This window comes from Nerophis ophidion, linkage group LG03 (assembly GCF_033978795.1).
Source record: "Nerophis ophidion isolate RoL-2023_Sa linkage group LG03, RoL_Noph_v1.0, whole genome shotgun sequence".
NCBI classification, from domain to species: domain Eukaryota; kingdom Metazoa; phylum Chordata; class Actinopteri; order Syngnathiformes; family Syngnathidae; genus Nerophis; species Nerophis ophidion.
The window spans coordinates 16391426-16415780 of record NC_084613.1 but is presented as its reverse complement, the minus strand read 5'-3'; the positions used below and the strand labels follow the sequence as shown (position 1 = coordinate 16415780).

General features: G+C 41.9%; 1 protein-coding gene across 2 annotated transcripts in view; it reads left to right on the top strand.

Annotated features, from left to right (window-relative positions):
- Positions 1-24355, top strand: part of ankrd27 (ankyrin repeat domain 27 (VPS9 domain)) — a 50983-nt gene that overhangs the window by 22170 nt on the left and 4458 nt on the right. For both annotated transcript variants that reach the window (XM_061894426.1, XM_061894425.1), the window contains exons 10-24: positions 4997-5075; positions 5142-5274; positions 10810-10899; positions 12497-12618; positions 14719-14801; positions 14918-15036; positions 15095-15187; positions 15260-15457; positions 16968-17150; positions 17230-17274; positions 17333-17389; positions 20271-20324; positions 20395-20589; positions 20650-20769; positions 20832-21005. In XM_061894426.1, the coding sequence (XP_061750410.1) occupies positions 4997-5075; positions 5142-5274; positions 10810-10899; positions 12497-12618; positions 14719-14801; positions 14918-15036; positions 15095-15187; positions 15260-15457; positions 16968-17150; positions 17230-17274; positions 17333-17389; positions 20271-20324; positions 20395-20589; positions 20650-20769; positions 20832-21005 (1745 nt within the window). The remainder of the gene's footprint in view (positions 1-4996; positions 5076-5141; positions 5275-10809; positions 10900-12496; positions 12619-14718; positions 14802-14917; positions 15037-15094; positions 15188-15259; positions 15458-16967; positions 17151-17229; positions 17275-17332; positions 17390-20270; positions 20325-20394; positions 20590-20649; positions 20770-20831; positions 21006-24355) is intronic.

The window sequence follows — 24355 nt, the reverse complement described above, 5'->3', positions numbered from 1 at the left end:
CTCATCGCCCGGGCATCCTACCGCAGCTGCCGGGCCATCCCTTTATGCGGTCGAAAACAAACTTACAAGAAAAACAAAATTCCCTTCACAATAGCGTCATGGAACGTCCGCACACTTTTGGATGTGCGTGATCTCTCCAGCCGCCCGCAGCGAAGAACAGCACTCGTTGCACATGAACTAAACCGATACGGCATTGACATAGCCGCCCTGAGCGAAACCCGCTTACATGGGGAAGACTCAATCACGGAGGCGGGAGAAGGCTACACCTTCTTCTGGAAGGGTCATCCAGAAGGCTCCCGTCGTCTACATGGAGTGGGGTTCGCCGCCAGGACAAGCCTGCTTCACATGATCCCAGAGTCTCCAGTGGGTATAAGCAAAAGGCTCATGACGTGGCGTGTACCACTCACCAAAAATCGCCATATCACCCTTATAAGCGCTTACGCCCCAACCCTGGATGCAGACCTCGAGAGCAAGGATACATTCTATGCTTCACTAAACTCCGCCATAGAGGGAACGCCTCCCACCGACAAGCTCATTCTCCTCGGGGATTTTAACGCGAGGGTAGGCTCTGACAGTGGGCTCTGAACCGGAACACTTGGTCAGCACGGGGTTGGTAGGCTCAATGATAATGGGCTTCGCCTCCTTACACTCTGCTCTGAACATCAGTTGATCATCACCAACACCATGTTCCAGCTCAAGCATAAATTCAAGACCTCCTGGCAACATCCTCGTTCGAAACATTGGCACCTCCTCGACTATATTATCACCCGTCGTAGAGACAGGAAGGAGGTCTTAATCTCCAGAGCGATGCGTGGAGCGGACTGCTGGACCGACCATCGAATGATCAGAGCCAAATTTCAGATGGAAGTCCGCTCCCAACTGAAGAAATCACCACCAAACAAGAGACTCAACTGTGAAGCACTCAAATCCAAGCACTTTGTAGACCAGCTCAGAGCACAGCTTGCAGAAAATGTGTCTGCAATCCCTGATACTTACCTGGACCCTGACATCAACACCTGCTGGAACTCCCTAAGGACTGCCATCCATCAGGCAGCAGAGGAATCCCTTGGGTACACCAGGCGTAAACATCAGGACTGGTTTGACAACAGTGCACCGGATATCCATAAACTTCTCCAGGCAAAACACAAAGCCCATGCTGCTTACCTGGCCAACCCACAATCCATCACACTAAAAACTCGACTCTCTTTCATAAGAGCCGAAGTCCAGCGTACCCTCAGAGCCATGGAGAATGACTGGTGGATCAAGAAAGCCAGCGAGATCCAACTCTATGCTGACACCAACAATTCTCATGGATTTTATGATGCCGTCAAATCCATATATGGTCCACAGAGAAAAAACATAACCCCAGTCAGATCGGCAGACGGAGTCACCCTCTATAAGGACACACCCCAGATCCTAAATAGATGGCTGAACATTTCAACGCTCTCCTTAACTCCGAAAATCCCTCTGACTAGGACATTTTCACCAATTTCCCAACCACTCCCCCTGTCGACCACCTAGACTCCCCGCCTACCTTTGCTGAGGTCCAAAAGGCCATCAAGGGCATAAAAACAACAAAAGCCCAGGCCCTGACGGTATCCCAGCTGAGGTACTGAAGCTTGGTGGCTATCTCCTCACCCGCCGGCTTCACCAGTTGATTGACTCCATCTGGTCCTCTGAAGCCATCCCCCAGGAATGGAAGGATGCTACTATAATAACCATCTTCAAGAGGAAAGGTGACAAAGCCGACTGTGGAAACAGCAGAGGAATTTCCCTGCTCTCGGTTGCTGGGAAAGTCCTTGCTCGGATCATGCTCTCTCGTTTAGTTACTCACATCTCTGAGAACATCTTGCCTGAAACACAGTGTGGATTCAGAAGAGATCGGAGTACTACTGACATGATCTTTGTAGCCAGGCAGGTACAAGAAAACACCACCAGGATCTGTACATCGCCTTCATCGACCTGTCCAAGGTATTTGACACCGTAAACCGGAATCTCCTCTGGGACTTACTGGGAAGGATGGGAATTCCACCAAAGTTCCTCAACATCCTGAGACAACTTCACGATGGAATGCGAGCCTGTGTCTGCATTGGAGGCCAGCAATCCCCCTCTTTTAATGTGAAAGTCGGGGTCAGCCAGGGATGTGTCCTAACTCCTGTTATATTCAACCTCTTTCTCTCAGCAGTCACTCTCCTCTCACACAAAGCTCTGGGAACCACAGATGGCATCCACATACAGTTCCGGCTAGACGGCAGTCTCTTCAACATCCGGCGCCTCCAGGCCTTCACTAAAATTACAAAACAAAAGATCCTAGAACTTCAGTATGCTGACGATTGTGCTCTCCTTGCCCACACGCCAGACTCTCTCCAACGTGCACTTAACGTGGTCTCATCCACATACAGTGCCCTAGGACTCAAGGTCAACATTTCAAAAACACAGATCATTGCGCAACACTCTATCCATCAGTCAGAAGTGCCTGTCTTCAACATTGATGGCCAGCAGCTCACCATCGTTCAACACTTCACCTACCTCGGAAGCGTCCTGTCCCCCACCTGTAACATCGATAATGACATCCAGGTCCGTGTTGGGTTAGCATCTGCTGCCTTCGGTAGGCTCAAAACCAGGGTCTTCCTGAACAGAAACCTGACAGTTTCCACCAAAGCAGTTGTTTACAGAGCAGTTTGTCTGTCCACACTGCTATATGGCTCGGAAACCTGGACCCCTTACCAAAGGCACGTCAGAATCCTGGAGAGATACCACATCCGCTGCCTGCAACGGATTCTGGGTCTGACCTGGGAGGACAGAGTCCCTCATGTGGATATTTTTGACCGGACCCAAACACCCAGCATCCAAGTGTTCCTTGCGCAAAGACATCTGCGCTGGGTGGGGCATGTAATCCGCATGCCCGCCCAGAGACTCCCCCGACAGATCCTCTACGGCCAACTCCAGGAAGGCTGTAGGTCTCCTGGGGGTCAGCGGAAACGCTACAAGGACCACATAAAAACCCTCCTGAAGCGCTGTGCTATCCAGCCTAACGCACTGGAAGTCTTGGCTGCTGATCGCCACACCTGGCGCAACTGCAGTCACGCCGGCATTGCTCATCTCCAGGAGCAGACCACTGAGAGGAGAACACGACAACGTATACAGCGACATCAGCGCGCTGCAGGGGCCCCCCTCTCAAACGTGGACTACATCTGCCCCACATGTGGCAAATCATGCGGGTCACGCATTGGCCTGCAGAGCCACATGCAATGGCATATTCGAAACCCCCCTCAATAACCCATTACTGGAGCAACGTCATCATCGTAATCGATGGACAGCCATGTGTGTGTGTGTGTGTGTGTGTGTGTGTGTGTGTGTGTGCGTGTGTGCGTGTGTGCGTGTGTGTGTGTGTGTGTGTGTGTGTGTGTGTGTGTGTGTGTGTGTGTGTGTGTGTGTGCGTGCGTGCGTGCGTGCGTGCGTGCGTGCGTGCGTGCGTGCGTGCGTGCGTGCGTGCGTGCGTGTGTGTGCGTGTGTGTGTGTGTGTGCGCGTCTTCTTGTATTCTACCCTTCTTGAGACATCAACAAGGAAAAGTACCTTACATATGTGGACAGGTGAACAAGTTAGGACCAAAATCATGGTCCCAATGCGGAAAACCATTGCATCTAATGTCTCATTTGCACCCCTGGTGGTGGAATATATCAAAATTAGGGTGGACGGATTTTTGAATTGACTGTGTCGGTTTTAAATGTGCTCCCCCTTTGGTCAACATATGAAATAACAAGTGTGTGTAGAAATTTGAAGTGCTCCTCCTCTGGCCAACATATGTAATAAAAAGTCTGTAAGAAACTGAAATGCGCCCCCTTTGGCCAAAATTAATTAAAAAAAAAAATTAATATATATGTATATAGAGACATACTGTAATAACTTGAAGTAAATAATGACGATTAAAAACCAACTGGATGAGGTAATTACTAAGGGAATTGCATGTGAATGCTTAAGATGAACCAAAATCCTGGAATTGTTATTAGAATTGTTAAAGTAGAGCACACAATTCCTAAACTCGCTGAATATTTTGAAGTTGGAACAGTTTAAATCAGATGAAAAATGTGGGGGTTGTGGAACTCTGAGGAATTTCCCATAGATTTCAATGGGGATTTACCAAAAATTCGGGAACTTTGGGAAAAGCGGTAATTTTTTTGAAAATGGTAAAAAAAACAAAAAAACTTGAATGGTCTAAATGAGTTTAAATGTTTGGTGTTGGAAATTTTAAATCAGTGGTGAAATGTTGAAGTAGTAACATGTTGAATTAAGAAGTGGTATTGCGGAATTCCTGGAATTTCGGGAAAACCGGGAATTTTTCCAGTTAAAAAAAAACACTTTGTTTTTTGTCCTGACTAACAGGAGTGTTTTGACGGTTGAAAAATGTGGGAGGAGTAGTTGTCATAAAAAAAGGGTGGAAATAGGGCTTTGGAAAACCAGGAATTCTAGAAAATCCTGGAATATTTTGGAACTTGGAAATAGGGAGTTTAAATTTCCGGCCTGGTGGAATGTGTTGAAGGTGGTATGGTTTGAATAGCTTGAAAAATGTGGAACTGGTGGTGGCCAATTCATTTTGAATGGGGGAAAAATGTCCCGGGAAAGCCTGGAATTCTTGGAAATCTGGAAATGTTTAGATTTTTGTCAAGGGAAAGCTCGCGATTGCCGAATAGGCTGAACGGGTTCAAGTTGGAACGGTTTGAGTGGGGTGAAAATTGTGGAAGGTCTTAGAGCGTGTCAAAATCTGGAGAAGAAGAAGTTGGATAATAACCATGTGTGAATACTTTGGAGCAATCACACAATTACAAACAAAAAATAACAAAAAGCTTACCTTTTTATATTTGTATAGTATGCATATATTATTAATGTTGTAAATACAAATCTTTATATATCTAGAAAGAGTGATCCTAAAGAGGTCGGACGCCTCAAGAAGGTAAGAAATAAAAGAATGTGTGTGTTTGTGTGTGTGTGTTACAGTCAGCATTGAAGCTGTGTGCGCAGATGACCTGCTCTCCGTCATCCTCTACCTTCTGATCAAGATGGACGTCCCCAACTGGTGAGCGTGTGGCCGTGCAGGCTGGTACGGCGTCATGCCCACCTGGTAAACGTCCCTTCATTCCAGGATGGCCAACCTGAGCTACATGAAGAACTTCTGCTTCAGCCACTCCGGCAAAGATGAGCTGAGCTACTGCCTGAGCACCTTTGAAGCCGCGGTGGAGTACATCAACCTGGGCAAAGTGCACCAGGCGCTCTCGGTACGTCAGTCCTTATTTTCTCCCCACACGTTCCCTGCTCGGCTGTGCATGTAGCGTAGGTGTGATGTGCCACACCACATTTGGCACGGTGATCTTCGGATAAGGCAAATAAAGCAATATGCTAACGTCCAGTTGGGATCTATTGACCAATTATTGGCGCTGATATTTGGCATTTCAGACTGTGGTGAAGTAGGCCGGCTTCGTCACATGAAAAAGCCTAAAATTTTTGGTTGTGTTTTTTTGTTCCGTATGCTGATATATATCTCTATTTTTTCCGTAAAGTAAAAACAAAATAGTCCTAGTTACCTGAGATACTAAGTATGTCGTAATTTTGTCTTAGTAAGTCAATATTTACTAAGTCAAAATGTCAGCATATGTCAGCATGCGGCCCCACTTTTAACTCTTGCAAACGCTCATTTAGAGTAAGTCATTATTTTTCCTTAGTCATTATTTTTCCTTAGTCATTATTTTGTCTTAGTAAAAATAATGACTTACTCTAAATGAGCGTTTGCAAGAGTTAAAAGTAGGGCCGCATGCTGACATATGCTCAACTCATCATGCTTAATTTATTACAGCATTTGGGAAGCCTGTAGTTGATTTTTTTTTTATGTAAATGTTATATTTTTATCAACACGTGATAGCAGGTACCCTGCCATTCAAAACTAGGCTGCTACATTACTAATGATTAATGTAACTATAGCTGAAAAATAGTACAATAGCAATAATAATGATAATTAATAAAGTCAAATACAAACAAGGCAACAAGAGAAGTATCCTACACTTCTCTTTTGTAAAGTAAATCTGAACAGCCGATATGGGCATCTACATAAACTATATGATTTACCTGAGAAACTGGACAGGACAAAATATAAAAAATAAATTGTTTTTAAATTATTATTATTATTATTATTATATAGGCGCCAGCGCCCCCCGTGACCCCAAAAGGGAATAAGCGGTAGAAAATGGATGGATGGATGGATTATTATTTAAATTTTTTTTTAGACTTTAGGTGGTGGTTCTTTGTTGTTATGGTGACCGCCTTAACAAAAAAGCGCTGCGGGATACCCTGCTGTGGAGCCTCAATTTAATATCTTGAGTGGACGAGTGGGACGCGGGAAATCTGGGCTTCTCTGCTTAGGCTGCGGCCCCCGCCACCCGACTTTGGATAAGCCGAAGAAGTTGGTTCTCAAACAGGGTTCATAAATGCAGAAGTTTGTATAGTGACGCACATTTTCCATACAAAACAAGAGAGAAAAAGAGAGAGAAAATAAACGATGTAAAAATTAATCATATTATTATTCAATTCATAATAATGACATATTATGGCGTTTTTGGCCTGAAAAACTCAAATTTGTTTTCAAATATTAGGTTCTTTGAGAATTTTACATGCCTCCTTTAATGGTGGAATTCTTCGGCAATTTTCCTGACGATACATGAATCTGGCCTCGTTTTTTTCTCATTTTCCAGAGATGTAATTTTGAAATTTCGTGTTCGGGACCCCTAAAATATGTAATGTTTGTCTGGACCTGACAAGTTCCTCAGTGTCGGCTCTTCCAATAACAATGTTGCTACAGCATGGTTATTGACGGTTTTTGAGTGCATTTTTAAAGTGATTTAGAGGTGGTGTTCCCTGAAGAATAACGTTCAAAAACAACTCGGAGCTTTGTCCGGGTGTCTACTGAGCAGATATGACGTTGGTGCATGTTTTATCATGGCCCATATGTGTAGTATCTGTCATTTTAATCACGACTCATTTGTTCAAAGGCCCCTATTTGCCATAATATCAAACTTTTTGCCATACTTTCATACTTTTGCCTGCAAAATGTAGGGACTTTTCATGCATGTTAATATCATATAGGTATATATCAACTATATATAAACTATATATCATATAGTTTGTTAAAGTGTGACCCCTTTTTGAGCCAATTTTGAAATGTAATTTCAGGACTCCAAAATATACCTGACGTGCCTACAAAATATGGTGACTTTTCCTGCGTCTTAAGGGCCTCAAAAAGACGTCCAAACAAATATAAGAAAACGCAACAATTTCAATAGGGTGCTTGCCGGGCTTTCGCTGCTGCTTGGGCCCTAATATAATGCAATAAAATAAAGTTATTACAGACTATTACCATCATTTGTAGCAATTAGCGTCAATATCTGAACTTGAAAACCAAGTTATTAACGTTTCCTGTTTTGTGGCGAACCATCGGAGCAATGCTTGGTGCCAGGCCACGCCCACATTTTACGCAAGAGGCAAAACATTTTCGGAATTTAATGTTAATATCATACGGGAGTTTTTTAAAGTATGACCCTCTTTGTTCACTGAAAATCGGAAGACGAAAACCAAGATGGCCGACTTCCTGTTGGTTTTCAGGTGCTGGTTCCTGAGACTTTTCTGTGCGTCCCGTCATGATAGACGTGTCCCGCGATTTTTGTGTCGATACAGGTAACTGTTAGGAGGGGCTAAATTTTTTATTTTTTATTTTCAAAGGTGGCGCTAGAGAGCCAATTTTGAACTTTCATTTTTGGAACTCCAAAATATAAATTTTTTTGCCATAATTTCATACTTTTGCCTGCAAAATGTGGGGACTTTTCCTGCATGTTAATATATGTATCGCCATTTATCATTGCCCATATGTGTAGTATCTGTCATTTTAATCACGACTCATTTGGTCATAGTCCCGCGGAGGAGTTGGTTAAAGTATGACCCCTTTTTTTCGCTGAAAAATGGAAGACGAAAATCAGAATGGCCGACCCCTTGTTGGTTTTCATGTGTTGGTTCCTGAGACTTTTATGTGCGTCCCGTCATGATAGACGTCTCTTGCCATTTTGGTGTCGATACTTGAAACTGGTAGGAAGGGCTGATTTTTTTATTTATTTCAAAGGTGGCACTAGAGAGCCAATTCTGAATTTTCATTTTTGGAACTACAAAATATCAAATTTTTCACCATACTTTCATACTTTTGCCTGCAAAATATGGGGACTTTTCGTGCATGTTAATATATGTATCGCCATTTATCATTGCCCATATGTGTAGTATCTGTCATTTTAATCACGACTCATTTGGTCATAGTCCCTAGGAGGAGTTGGTTAAAGTATGACCCCTTTTTTTCGCTGAAAAATGGAAGACGAAAATCAGAATGGCCAACTCCTTGTTGGTTTTCATGTGTTGGTTCCTGAGACTTTTATGTGCGTCCCGTCATGATAGACGTCTCTTGCCATTTTGGTGTCGATACTTGAAACTGGTAGGAAGGGCTGATTTTTTTATTTATTTCAAAGGTGGCGCTAGAGAGCCAATTCTGAATTTTCATTTTTGGAACTACAATATATCAAATTTTTCACCATACTTTCATACTTTTGCCTGCAAAATATGGGGACTTTTCATGCATGTTAATATAATATAGGAGTTTGTTAAAGTATGACCCTTTTTGTTTACTGAAAATTGGAAGACAAAAACCAAGATGGCCCACTTCCTGTTGGTTTTCATGTGTTGGTTCCTGAGACTTTTCTGTGCGTCCCGTCATGATAGACGTCTCCTGCGATTTTCGTGTCGAAACGGGTAACTGTTAGGAGGGGCTAAATTTTTAATTTTTTATTTTCAAAGATGGCGCTAGAGAGCCAATTTTGAACTTTCAGTTTTTGGAACTCCAAAATATAAGATTTTTCGTCCTACTTTCATACTTTTTGCTGCAAAATATGGGGACTTTTCCTGCATGTTAATAAATGTATCGCCATTTATCATTGCCCATATGTGTAGTATCTGTCATTTTAATCACGACTCATTTGGTTAAAGTATGACCCCTTTTTTTCGCTGAAAAATGGAAGACGAAAATCAGAATGGCCGAGTCTTTGTTGGTTTTCATGTGTTGGTTCCTGAGACTTTTATGTGCGTCCCGTCATGATAGACGTCTTTTGCCATTTTCGTGTCGATACTTGAAACTGGTAGGAAGGGCTGATTTTTTTTTTTATTTCAAAGGTGGCGCTACAGAGCCAATTCTGAACTTTCATTTTTGGAACTCCAAAATATAAAATGTTTCGCTATATTTTCATACTTTTGCTTGCAAAATATGGGGACTTTTCATGGATGTTAATATAATATAGGAGTTTGTTAAAGTATGACCCTTTTTGTACACTGAAAATTGGAAGAAAAAATCCAAGATGGCCGACTTTCTGTTGGTTTTCATGTGTTGGTTCCTGAGACTTTTCTGTGCGTCCCATCATGATAGACGTCGCCTGCAATTTTCGTGTCGATACAGGTAACTGTAAGGAGGGGCTAAATTGTTTTTTTTGTTTTTTTTCAAAGGTGGCGCTAGAGAGCCAATTTTGAACTTTCATTTTTGGAACTCCAAAATATAAAATTTTTTGCCATACTTTCATACTTTTGCCTGCAAAATATGAGGACTTTTTGTGCATGTTAATATATGTATCGCCATTTATCATTGCCCATATGTGTAGTATCTGTCATTTTAATCACGACTCATTTGGTCAAAGTCCCGCGGAGGAGTTGGTTAAAGTATGACCCCTTTTTTTTTGCTGAAAAATGGAAGACGAAAATCAGAATGGCCGAGTCTTTGTTGGTTTTCATGTGTTGGTTCCTGAGACTTTTATGTGCGTCCCGTCATGATAGACGTCTTTTGCCATTTTCGTGTCGATACTTGAAACTGGTAGGAGGGGCTGATTTTTTTATTTATTTCAAAGGTGGCGCTAGAGAGCCAATTCTGAACTTTCATTTTTGGAACTCCAAAATATAAAAATTTTCGCTATATTTTCATACTTTTCCCTGCAAAATATGGGGACTTTTCATGCATGTTAATATAATATAGGAGTTTGTTAAAGTATGACCCTTTTTGTTCACTGAAAATTGGAAGACAAAATCCAAGATGGCTGACTTTCTGTTGGTTTTCATGTGTTGGTTCCTGAGACTTTTCTGTGCGTCCCGTCATGATAGATGTCTCCTGCGATTTTCGTGTCGATGCGTGAAACCGGTTGGAGGGGCTTATTTTTTTGTTTTATTTCAAAAGGTGGCGCTGAAGAGCCAGTTTTTAAGTTTCATTTTCGGGTATCTAAAATATCAAATTTTTCGCCTGCAAAATATGGGGACTTTCCTGCATGTTAAAAGCCTCAAAAAGGCGTCCAAAGAAAAAGAAGAAAACGCAACAATTTCAATAGGGCCCCTGCGGGGCTTGGGACGTAAACCAAGATGGCCAACTTCCTGTTGGTTTTCAGGTGTGGGTTCCTGAGAGCTTTATGTGCGTCCTGCCATGATGGACGTCTCCTGCGATTTTCGTGTCGATACGTGAAACTGGTAGGACAGGCTAAATGTTTCCAGTTTCAAAGGTGGCGCTAGAGAGCAAATTTTAAAATTTTATTTTCGGGACCAGTAAAATGTTAAAATGTAAAATTAAAAAAAATAAATAAAAATACAAATCTGATGCACCCACAAATATGGGGAATTTTCGTGCCCTAATATTAGTTTTTAAAAATGTATATTTTTGTGAATCCAAATGACGTCTGGTGAATGTTTGTTGTCTTCAGGGTTGCGTTCAGGGGAGCAAGGCGAAGCTGACAGAGAATCTGAGTCTGGCGGTTCAGAGCGCCGCCACGCCTGTCAGCTGTCTGTTTGAGGTAAGCGGAGCTTCTCCACCCCGACCTCCCGACCAAGTCCTTCTCGGTGATCAAGAGACTCACGGACCGCGTAGTTTTCTTCCGCTCCTTTTCGAACGACAGCACCCTATCAGAACGCAGCTTAATTGTATATAATGTACTAACATCCATAATAACATGTCATTTTACAGGACTTAAATCAAGTATGTTATGAAAAAGTTGTTTGTTTCTTTTACATTTTGTGAGAATATTGTGGAAAAAATAAAATTATGGAGGCATTTTTCGATAAAAAAAATATTTTAAGAAAAACGTACAAAATGTATTTTTAAAAGAGTATGCCATTTTACACTGTTAAAGTCCAATATATTGTGGGTAAAGTCGAATATATTTTGGGAGCAAAAATATCATTTGTTTTAGGAAAAAAGTTGCAATATTGGGACAAAAAGTTTTCACACAACAATGTTTAGGAAGGTTTTAATTATTTATTTTTTTACAATACATAATTATAAAGTTCTACAAGATCAAAGTGATATATATTATGAAAAGGTTTATGTGTGTGTGTGTATATGTATATATCTATATATATAGGTGTGTGTGTGTATGTGTGTGTATATGTATATATCTATATATATAGGTGTGTGTGTGTGTATGTGTGTGTATATGTATATATCTATATATATAGGTGTGTGTGTGTGTGTGTGTGTGTGTGTGTGTGTGTGTGTGTGTGTGTGTGTGTGTGTGTGTGTGTGTGTGTGTGTGTGTGAGAATGTGTATGTATGTACTGTATACATGTGTATGTGTATACTGTAAAAATGTGTGTGTGTGTATATACATATATATACATGTGTGTGTGCGTGTGTACTGTAAACATGTGTTTGTGTATACTTTATATGTGTGTGTGTGTATACATATATATCCATCCATCCTTCCATTTTCTACCGCTTATTCCCTTTTTATTCCTGGCGCTTATCTCAGCTACAATCGGGCGGAAGGCGGCGTACACCCTGGACAAGTCGACACCTAATCGCAGATATATATATATATATACGTGTGTGTGTGTGTGTGTGTGTGTGTGTGTATATGTGTCTACATGTATATATGTGTGTGTATAACTGAACATGAATATTTTTGTACAGGCAGAATGTTTGACTCAGTTAGACAACCATATTATTATTTGTATTGTAGTTTTACAGGGGAAAAAAAGTATAAAAATAAAGAAAAAAATAGCAAAACATTTGGTATGTAATGAAAAAATGTTTTTCTAACTAATAAGTAATAATAATAATAATATATTTAGTCATTTGTAAAACAAAGCAGACACAATATCTGTTTTTCGCATTTAAGAAAAAATCAATCAAATAGCCCCTCGCATATTTATACTTTTCCGTGTACGGCCCCTGGTGGAAAAAGTTAGGACACTCCTGAACTGAAGTATCAACGTTTTGATCTGAGGACTCGATATTAGAGCATAAATATCTGGTATTGACAGTATCGATATTTCGATGTTTTGCTATCGCATATTGTCTCTCTGTTCTGCAGACTTTAAGGAATACATTTGAAACCATGTGCTTTACTTGTCGTCTGTGCGTGTGCGTGTTTGTGTGTGTGTGTGTTGCAGCACATTGCGAATGGAAACGAGGCGGAGGTGGAGCGTCTGCTGAGCGTAGGCAAAAGCGAAGAGGACGGCCCAACGTGTCACCCCCTCTGCTCCTGTGAAGTCTGTGACCTGCAGCTCTCCGGGTCAGAAGCTCCGTTCTCATGCCTTACGGCTGAAATAAGTCCTCTGCGCCGCCTCGATCCTTTAGTGATTTAACCACACGGCGCATCATTGTCAGAGGAGAATCGCCAGGGGCGCTGTTAGCTCGTTCGCTATCATTGACACATACACACAACAGCAGTTAGAGACGGATGGGAAGTTTTATTGCAGATGGAACTGATAGCTCTATTACAGCAAATTATGCCCCCCGAATGAGTCGTAAACACACGGGAAATGACCTTCCACCGGCCGACCATGGGATTTATGGCTCTTTGAAGGGAGTCGTTCCTTTCAAATAGGCATTCGAAAGACTAAATCGTTATTATAGATAGTTTAATCAAAGAAACAATCCGTAGTACCAGATATATGATCAAATGTAGACCGGAATTATATATTTTACACAAATATTACACTTTTTTTCTCACGAAAAAATGGACAAAAACCAACAGAGCAATGTTTGGCGCCATGCCACGCCCCCATCTTATGGTGTAGGCCAGTGGTTCTCAACCTTTTTTAAGTGATGTACCCCCTGTGAACATTTTTTTAATTCAAGTACCCCCTAATCAGAGCAAAGCATTTTTGGTTGAAAAAAAGAGATAAAGAAGTAAAATACAGCACTATGTCGTCAGTTTCTGAATTATTAAATTGTATAACAGTGCAAAAATATTGCGCATTTGTAGTGGCCTTTCTTGAACTATTCGGAAAAATATCTATAAAAATAACTAAAAACTTGTTGAAAAATAAACAAGTGATTCAATTATAAATAATGATTTAATAGAAGTAATCCTCAACTTAAAAATCCCTCTTTGGGGATTGTCATAGAGATCCATCTGGATTCATGAACTTAATTCTAAACATTTTTTTCACAAAAAAATAATATTTTAAACATAAACAATATTTATGGAACATGTCCACAAAAAAATCTAGCTGTCAACACTGAATATTGCATTGTTGCATTTCTCTTTACAGTTTATGAACTTACATTCATATTTTGTTGAAGTATTATTCAATAAATATACGTATAAAGGATTTTTGAATTGTTGCTATTTTTAGAATATTTAAAAAAATAAATCTCATGTACTCCTGGCCATACCTTCAAGTACCCCCAGGGGTACGCGTATCCCCATTTGAGAACCACTGGCAAAGGCAAAATATATTTGCCATTTATCATCGCCCATATATACTATCACCAAAATACAGTCATCACTCAAGTTAATCATCATAGTATATACATTGAATTATTTAAGATACGAGGGGTGGGATGAGGAGCTTTGGTTGATATCAGAACTTCAGTCATCAACAATTGCATCAACAGAGAAATGGACATTGAAACAGTGTAGGTCTTACTTAGTAGGATATGAACACCGAGCAGAGAACATAGTGAGTTCAGATATCATAAGAACAAGTTAACATAAGAACACATTAGAAATACATTCGATTATTTACATTAGGTTATTTACATTACGGGGAGATGGGATGTGAATGGAGGAGCTTATTAGTAAAGGGTTGAAGTTGCCTGGAGGTGTTGTGGTGCATGTACAGTAGATGGCAGTATTGTCCTGTTTAAGAGTGTCACAACATTGCTGTTTAGGACAGACAAATTGCTTTACGGTAGACTAAAACGTGACTGCTGTTGTTGTGTGTTGTTACCGCGCTGGGAGGACGTTAATGAAACTGCCTAACAATAAACCCACATTAGAAACCGAGAACTCGCCCTCGATCATTCTACAGTTATAACGTCATTGGGCAGACACGCTGTTTATATTGTGGGAAAGCGGACGTGAAAACAGGCTGTCCTCACACAGGTCCGCATGGAGCTGGAGGGGGCGTGGCCTCCAGCTCCGCCTGAATTTCGGGAGAAAATTTGTCCCGGGAGTTTTTCGGGAGAGGCGCTGAATTTCGGGCGTCTCCCGGCAAATCCGGGAGGTAATAATAGTTTTTAAAAATACATATATTTAAAAAATAATTTAAAATAAAGTCATGTTCTAGTCTAAAAGACAAAGAGCCGTTCAAAAACCTCGATTCGTTCACGAACGCCACATCGAGCGTTCACTTTAATGACGGACTGGTTTGTTTTATGACAGGAAGTTGAACGACCCGTCCATCATCACCTCCTTCTCCAGGGACGACAGGGGTTACACGCCTCTGCACGTCGCCGCCGTCTGCGGTGAGCGACTTGGCGACGCGCGGCCCCCCGACACACACGGTGCAATATGAACGTGTGTGTGCGTGTGTGTGCGTGTGTGTGCGTGTGTGTGTGTGTGTGTGTGTGTGCGCGTGCAGGCCAGGCTCAGCTGATCGACATGCTGGTGTCCAAACTGGGAGCGCCAGTCAACGCCACGGATTACCACGCCCTCACACCGCTGCACCTGGCGTGTCAGAAGGGATACCAGGGGGTCACGGTGAGCGCACACACACACACACACAAGCATGTGCCAATGTTGCCTTTGTGTCGCGTAGCTGCTGCTGCTGCACTACAAGGCGGACGGCGACGCTCAGGACAACAACGGCAACACGCCGCTGCACCTGGCGTGCATGTACGGCCACGAGGACGTGAGTCACGCCGGCCCGCTTCTTCTTCCTCCGTTCGCCCGCCTCACGTTTCTTGTCGTTGTCGGGTGTCAGTGCGTGAAGGCCCTGGTCTACTACGACTTCCAAACGTGCAGCTTGGACCTGCAGAACGACAAAGGCGACACACCGCTGCACCTGGCGTCGCGCTGGGGCTACGAGGGCATCATCCAGGTCCTCCTGGAGAACGAGGCCGCCGTCAACGTGCTCAACAAGAACCGGGACACGGCGCTTCATTGTGCGCTCAACTCCAAGGCCAGTTGCTGTGTGTGTGTGTGTGTGTGTGTGTGTACCGTGTTGTCCAGACTACACAATGCACCAGGATATAAGAAGAAAAATATTCCTCTATATATAAGCCTCACCGGACTATAAACAGCAGATTTATACGTTATTTACACAGAAATATTTAGTAAATGTTTTTTTACACACTGTCAGGTTCAAACACTGATGACATCTATTAAACAGACAAGAAGCAAGGAATAAGGCAGAGACAGAGTTCAATTTTGCTCAATGAGGAGAGACGTATTGGGCTGTACACTAAGTTACAGTTCCAACCTACGCCCTATGGCAGTGGTTCTCAAATGGGGGTACGCGTACCCCTGAGGGTACTTGAAGGTATGCCAAGGGGTACGTGAGATTTTTTTTTAAATTCTAAAAATAGCAACTATTCAAAAATCCTTTATAAATATATTTATTGAATAATACTAAATTGTAGAGGCATTTTTCAAGGAAAAAGTATCTTAAGAAAAACATACAAAATAAAAAAAAATGTAAAAGTGCCATTTTACAGAAGTAAAATGGAATGTATTGTGGGGGGGGAATTCATAAGTTGCAATATTGTGAGTAAAAGAATTTAATACAAGAATTGTTAGGGATATTCCAAGTTTTTATTTTGCCAAACAATTATAAAGTACTACAAGATTAAAGTCAAATAAATTATGAAAAAGTATACATATCTGTGTGTGTGTGTGTGTGTGTGTGTGTGTGTGTGTGTGTGTGTGTGTGTGTGTGTGTGTGTGTGTGTGTGTGTGTGTGTGTGTATGTGTGTGTGTGTGTGTGTATACATTCAGTCGTGGTCAAAAGTTTACATACACTTGTAAAGAACATAATGTCATGGCTGTCTTGAGTTTCCAATCATTTCTACAACTCTTTTTGTTAATAGAGTGATTGGAGCACATACTTGTTGGTCACAAAAAACATTCATGAAGTTTGGTTCTTTTATGAATTTATTATGGGTCTACTGAAAATGTGACCAAATCTGCTGGGTCAAAAGTATACATACAACAATGTTAATTAATATTTGGTTACATGTCCTTTGGCAAGTTTCACTGCAATAAGGCGCTTTTGGTAGCCATCCACAAGTTTCTGGTTGAACATTTGACCACTCCTCTTCACAAAATTGGTGCAGTTCAGCTTAATTCGGCGGTGTTCTGACATGGACTTGTTTCTTCAGCATTGTCCACACATTTAAGTCAGGACTTTGGGAAGGTCATTCTAAAACCTTAATTTTAGCCTGATTTAGGCATTTCTTTACCACTTTTGACGTGTGTTTGGGGTCATTGTCCTGTTGGAGCACCCAACTGCGCCCAAGACCCAACTTCCGGGCTAATGATTTTAGTTGTCCCGAAGAATTTGGAGGTAATCCTCCTTTTTCATCGTCCCATTTACTCTCTTTAAAGCACCAGTTCCATTGGCAGCAAAACAGGCCCAGAGCATAGTACTACCACCACCATGGTTGACTGTAGGAATGGTGTCTCCTCCGCAGATTGTCACGCTGATAAAGTCGACGCGGAGTAGTGAGCCGTGCAGGAGCGTCGTCGGCGTTCACGTGAGTGTCCCCGCCTCCCCCGTGGCGTCTGACTGCAGCAGCCGGCGCTCCTCCGTGTCCGGCCCCTCCTCTCCGGGCTGCCAGCTCCAACCCGAGCGAGCGCTGGTGCGACATCGCCAGGTGAAGGCCGCCAACGCCCCGCCAGAGTGTCCGCCTTCGTCGCCATGGTGACCTTTTTGTCCCCCTCTGTGACTGACAGGTGGAGAAGCTGCTGCGTGCGGTGGCGGACGGCGACGTGGAAATGGTGAGAACGCTCCTGTGCACATCTCGGCAAGTGGGAGTCATTTTGTGACGACTTTCAGGTGCGCTACCTGCTGGAGTGGACTGATGACGAGAAGGAGGGACTGATCTTGTCCCAGGTGGGTTCGGGATTTTCTCTATTCCATAAAGAAACTCGGGTCTTTTAAGTACATACTTAAGGTAGGGGAGTCCAAACTACCTACAAAAATAGCTAAAAAAACAGGATTGCTAATGTTAGCATGCATCAAGTATCAAAATACATCACTCTAACGTGTCTACTTAAAAATGTGTTGAAAATGCTAGCATGCTAACATTAGCATGTATCAAGTACCAACATATGACTGAGGTAAATACCTACAAAATTGGCTTAAAAAATAGGATTGCTAATGTTAGCATGCATCAAGTATCAAAATACATCACTTCGACGTGTCTACTTAAAAATGTGTTGAAAATGCTAGCATGCTAACATTAGCATGTATCAAGTACCAACATATGACTAAGGTAAATACCTACAAAATTGGCTTAAAAAATAGGATTGCTAATGTTAGCATGCATCAAGTATCAAAATGTATCACTCCGACGTGTCTACTTAAAAATGTGTTGAAAATGCTTGCACGCTAACATTAGCATGTATCAAGTACCAAAATATGACCAGGGTAAATACCTAAAAAATGAGCTAAAAAAAATAGGATTGCTAATGTTAGCATGCATCAAGTATCAGAATATATCACTCCAACGTGTCTACTTTAAAAATGTGTTGAAAATGCTAGCACGCTAACATTAGCATTTATTTAGAACCAAAATATGACCAAGGTAAATACCTACAAAATTATCTAAAAAAACAGGATTGCTAATGTTAGCATGCATCAAGTATCAAAATATATCACTCCGACGTGTCTACTTAAAAATGTGTTGAAAATGCTGGCACGCTAACATTAGCATGTATCAAGTGCCAAAATATGATTAAGGTAAAATTCTACAAAATTAGCTAAAAAAAAAAACAGAATTCCTAATGTTAGCATGTATCAATTATCAGAATATATCACTCCGACGTGTCTACTTAAAAATGTGTTGAAAATGCTAGCATGCTAATGTAAATACCTACAAAATTAGCCTAAAAGATAGGATTGCTTATGTTAGCATGTATCAAGTATCAGAATATATCACGTCGACGTGTCTACTTAAAAATGTGTTGAAAATGCTAGCACGCTATCATTAGCATGCATCAAGTACCAAAATATGACTAAGGTAAAATACCTACAAAATTAACTAAAAAATAGGATTGCTAATGTTAGCATGCCTCAAGTACCAAAATATATCACTCCGATGTGTCTACTTAAAAATGTGTTGAAAATGCTAGTACGCTAACATGAGTATTTATTTAGAACCAAAATATGACCAAGGCAAATACCTACAAAATTTGCTAAAAAAAAAACAGGATTGCTGATGTTAGCATGCATCAAGTATCAAAATATATCACTCTGACGTGTCTACTTAAAAATGTGTTGAAAATACTGGCACGCTAACATTAGCTTGTATCAAGTACCAAAATGTGATTAAGGTAAAAACCTACAAAATAGCTGAAAAAACAGGATTAATAATGTTAGCATGTATCAAGTATCAGAATATATCACTCCGACGTGTGTAATTAAAAATGTGTTGAAAATGCTAGCACACTAACATTATTAGCCTGTATCACGTACCAAAATATGACTAAGGTAAATACTTCCAAAATTAACTAAAAAAAAGCTAGCATACTAATGTTAGCTTGCTAACAGGAATCATTTGTCACATGACAAAATATTTGATGCAAAATTAAAAAAAAAAAACAATGCTAGCATGCTAATACTAGAATGCTAGCAATTTTCTCGATACAAGGCCTCAAATAACATTCGTTTACAGAGAAATATGTCTACGCTAGTTACTGGATGCAAAGAGGGAGAGAGAGAAAGACAAAGAAATTTCCAGATCTTTATATCCGGAGAGAGGAGAGGTTGGGCAAATTGTCCCGTTTTTGGTGGAGTGGAAGGAAGATTAACATAATCCGACTATCTGAACGGGAACATTAATGTTTTGAATAAGAGCAACTGTCAGGTTCAAACACTGATGACATTTATTAAAACAGACAAAGAAGCGAGGAATAAGACAGAGACAGAATTAAATTCGGCTCAATTGAGGAGAAACGACTGGGCTGTACTCTTGTACAGTCTCCCACCACGCTCTGACAAAAGACTTCCTCTGGTTACATGGCAACAGCTGTTTTTAAAGGGAAATGGGTCATAAACAACCACTGCATTTGGTCACAAAACAGTTGAAAAAAAAGGTGCCTGGAGGGGGGGTCTGGCCCTGACTCCTCTCCGCTTTGTAGACCTCGGGTCGAGACAAAATCTTCCAGTGGATTACAATACATCAAAGAAACCCACACCTTCATGTCGCTTCCCATCCTACACTGTGGAGTTTTACAAGCCTTTTGATTGGTAGGATCAAAGACAGCGTTTGTCTGCTCGCCGGGAACTCTTTGAAACACTTAGTTTTGTGATAACTTAGATACAAGTGAAGTGAAGTGAAGTGAATTATATTTATATAGCGCTTTTCTCTAGTGACTCAAAGCGCTTTACGTAGTGAAACCCAATATCTAAGTTCCATTTAAACCAGTGTGCGTGGCACTGGGAGCAGGTGGGTAAAGTGTCTTGCCCAAGGACACAACGGCAGTGACTAGGATGGCGAAAGCGGGAATCGAACCTGGAACCCACAAGTTGCTGGCACGGCCACTCTATCAAACGAGCTATACCGCCAATACAATTATTCTGACAACAGCATCAATCACAAAAGAACCCCGTTTGGACACCGAAAGACAAATATAAGGTTGTGGCTCTTCAGCATCACAACAGTCCCTGTTTCGTGTTCTCGGGACTTGTGGGTTAGGGTGCAAGAAGAACCCGAGGAATGAGCAGGAGGACTAAAATTGTTGTGAGTAATTTATTCCTTTTGTCCCGACAGGCGCCGCTGTGCCACCCGCTGTGCCAGTGTCCGACCTGCGCGCCGGGTCAGAAGGTCTGCGCGCACACGTGAAAACCACGGGTGGGCGAGAGCGTGCACGTGCTAACGTCTGTGCGTCCTGCAGGTGTGCGCGGCGGAGGCGGGCGCGCTGGGCGTCAACAGCTGCAACGCCGACGGCTTCACGCCTCTCCACGTGGCCGCCACGCACGGACACGCCGAGCTGACCTCGCTGCTGCTGCGCCACGGTGCCCGCGTCAACGGGCACAGCAACCAGCAGGCCACGCCCCTTCACCTGGCCTGCCAGAACGGCCACCCGCAGGTGGGACGCGTGCACGTGACCAACGGCGGACGCCGACTTGACCGATGCTGGTGCGTTTAGGTGGCGGTCTCCCTGCTGGAGTGCAACGCCAAGCTCAACAAAAAGGACTGCCACGGCAACACGGCTCTGATCCTGGCGTGTCTCCACGGCAACCTGGACACCGCCAACGTCCTCCTACAGGTGAGCACACGCACGCACGCAGCGCTACAGGGGGCGTGGTCTCCCAACTGTGTGACCCTCAGAGCCAGGCGCTGGTGAACGCCACCAACCATCAGGGGAACACGGCGCTGCACGAGGCGGTGCGGGGCGGACACCCGCCGCTGGTGGAGCTGCTGCTGAGGGGCGGAGCCTGCCCGGAACTCAGGAACAAGAGGCAGAGGACGCCGCTGGACAGCGCCTACGAGCTCGGCGGCAAGGTGACGTTGCACACTCCAAACAGGATGTCACTTCCAGACTTGACGGTGATGTTTAGCAGAAAGTGTTTTCCTGGACAAGGACCCCCAAGCCCATTGGGCGTGGACCCCCGACTTATTTACCTAGCATGAAAGGACTTTGAATTCAAGTCTCAAAGGTACCTTGGTGTTGTGTTAGGAAAGGATAGGATAGGTCTTTATTGTCATTGCTCAAGTACAACGAAGCTTTGTTTTCAGCCCAAACCTGTTCAAGATTAGACAAACAAACAAGTGTACAGGGTTACAGAACAAGAACGCTGATGGGTCGCCATAAGGCGCCCCGTAAAAGATGGGAAAAAGGTAAACGCTGGGGAAGGATGAGTAAAAAAAATACAATCTAGACTGGGCTCCTAAGGGGGCCCAGTCTGGAGTGGGAAAAAACCTCCATAGCAAAGCACAACATACATCTCGAGATATCTAGCAACAGAGGGAATGGAGTTCGGGGTCATGATGGTAGGTCGCAGTTCTCAGGCGCTGACCATCCATTCATCACTCCTGTGGGATTGGCGTCGAGGGCATTGGGTTGGGGTGGTGGGGTGTGTATGTGTGGCGTACATTTTTGTGGATGTGTGTGTGTGTAAGCCCGTAGTGTGTCTCTGTACCGTGGCCTTGATGTATTAGAGTCGCTAGCCCAAAGTCAACAACAACAGGTCTCCCGTCCAAAGACAAAACCCAGTAACTCAATTTTGGTCAAAACTGAGCTGATAATAATTTTGGAGTTCCTAGGTGATATGCTTTACATTAGTGTATGCGATATTGTAATTTGTTCCGTAAGTAAGCTGTTACGCGCATGGCAGGACCTAGCAACTACCACATAACCGCGTAGATACAACCGAAGTGAAGTGAAGTGAATGATATTTATATAGCGCTTTTCTCTAGTGAGTCAAAGCGCTTTACATAGTGAAACCCAATATCTAAGTTACATTCAAACCAGTGTGGGTGGCACTGGGAGCAGGTGGGTAAAGTGTCTTGCCCAAGGACACAACGGCAGTAACTAGGATGGCGGAAGCGGGGATCGAACCTGCAACCCTCAAGTTGCTGGCACGGCCACTCTACCAACCGAGCTATACCGCCCCACCGAAAAACCTAGTATCTCAGGGGACCAATCGGAGCTTCTTTGTCAGTCGCCTTATTGTCTTTAATGAGACATTTGCACGAATGGGGGCCGACGGTCAACCTGATTATGTGATATTATGGCACGAGGGGATAGTTGGAAGATTGGCCCAGGACGTTGCAAGCACCTTCATTAAATGTATTGTTCTTGATTCTTCCCCTTGCATACTCTTTTGGGCAGATAACTGTGGAGGTCAAAATAAAAACTGGACGCTGTACACGGCTCTTGCCCAATGTGCAAACGCAGAATGGGGCCCACCCGAGATTGTGATCAAATATCCGGAGAAAGGGCACACGTTGATGAGAGCAGATTCAATCCATGGCTCAATCGGCAAGAAAATGAAAGCTCAAGAAAACATCTATACGTTTGATGACTTTGTAGATCGTTGTAAGACAGCATCAAGATAGATTGGTTTTCCTTTGTTTTCTCCAAATCAGCTAGAAGTGAGTTACTTGGTTTTGACTTTGGACGGGAGAGACAAGAAGGGCGTTTGTTGTGTCTTCGCCGCACCGTCCTTCGGGAGAGTCTCGAAGCCAGGGAAACAATCCAAGTTAGAACGGTTACGCTAAGATAGTCAAAGAATACAGTATAGCGCCACAGGTAGCTAGCTGGGAACTTGAGCGCTAATTACGAGCTAATTACTAGAAAACTTCTGCCTAAATTTTGATGTGCCCTGAACCTCTGGCCTGGTGTCGATCGAAGCCGGCATACTTCTAAGATGGCGGAAAGTATCCAAGTCCATGATTTTTTGGTTTAAACCAGGGGTCACCAACGCGGTGCCCACGGGCACCAGGTCGCCCGTAAGGACCAGATGAGTCGCCCGCTGGCCTGTTCTAAAAATAGCTCAAATAGCAGCACTTACCAGTGAGCTGCCTCTATTTTTTTAATTTTATTTATTTACTAGCAAGCTGGTCTCGTTTTGCTCGACATTTTTAATTCTAAGAGAGACAAAACTCAAATAGAATTTGAAAATCCAAGAAAATATTTTAAAGATTTGGTCTTCACTTGTTTAAATAAATTCATTAATTTTTTCACTTTGCTTCTTATAACTTTCAGAAAGACAATTTTAGAGAAAAAATACAACCTAAAAAATTATTTTAGGATTTTTAAACAGATATACCTTTTTACCTTTTAAATTCCTTCCTCTTCTTTCCTGACAATTTAAATCAATGTTAAAGTAAATGTATTGTTTTTATTGTTAAGAATAATAAATACATTTTAATTTAATTCTTCATTTTATCTTCTGTTTTTTCGACAAAGAATATTTGTGAAATATTTCTTCAAACTTATTTTGATTAAAATTAAAGAAAAATATTCCAGCAAATCTAGAAAATTTGTAGAATCAAATTTAAATCTTATTTCAAAGTATTTTGAATTTATTTTAAAATTTTTGTTCTGGAAAATAAAGAAGAAATAATGATTTGTCTTTGTTAGAAATATAGCTTGGTCCAATTGGTTATATGTTCTAACAAAGTGCAGATTGGATTTTAACTTATTTAAAACATGTCATCAAAATTCTAAAATTTATTTTAATCAGGAAAAATTACTAATGATGTTCCATAACTTATTTTTTTTATTTTTTCAATAAGATTCGAATGAGATAGTTTTTCTCTTCATTTTTTTCGGTTGAATTTTGAATTTTAAAGTGTCGAAATTGAAGATAAACTATGTTTCAAAAATGTAATTTATATTTTTTTCGTGTTTTCTTCTCTCTTAAACCATTCAATTAAGTGTTTTTTTCATCATTTATTCTCTACAAAAAACCTTCCATAAAAGGAAAAAAAATGTACGACGGAATGACAGACAGAAATACCCATTTTTTTAAATGTATATAGATTTATTTATTAAAGGTAAATTTAGCAAATTGGCTATTTCTGGCAATTTTTTTTAAGTGTGCATCAAACTGGTAGCCCTTCGCATGAATCAGTACCCAAGAAGTAGCTCTTTGTTTCAAAAAGGTTGGTGACCCCTGGTTTAAACACATAAAATTAGCTAAAAAGCTAGCATAAAACATTAGCATGCTAACAATAGCATGTTACTATCAATTGCTACTGTCAAGACAAAATCTTCCTATGGATTTTAATACTCAAAGAAACTGACACCTTCATGTCACTTCGCATCCTACACAGTGAAGTCTTACAAGCCTTTTGCTTGGTAGGATCAGAGACAGCTTTTGTCCTCTCGCCGGGAACTCATGGCA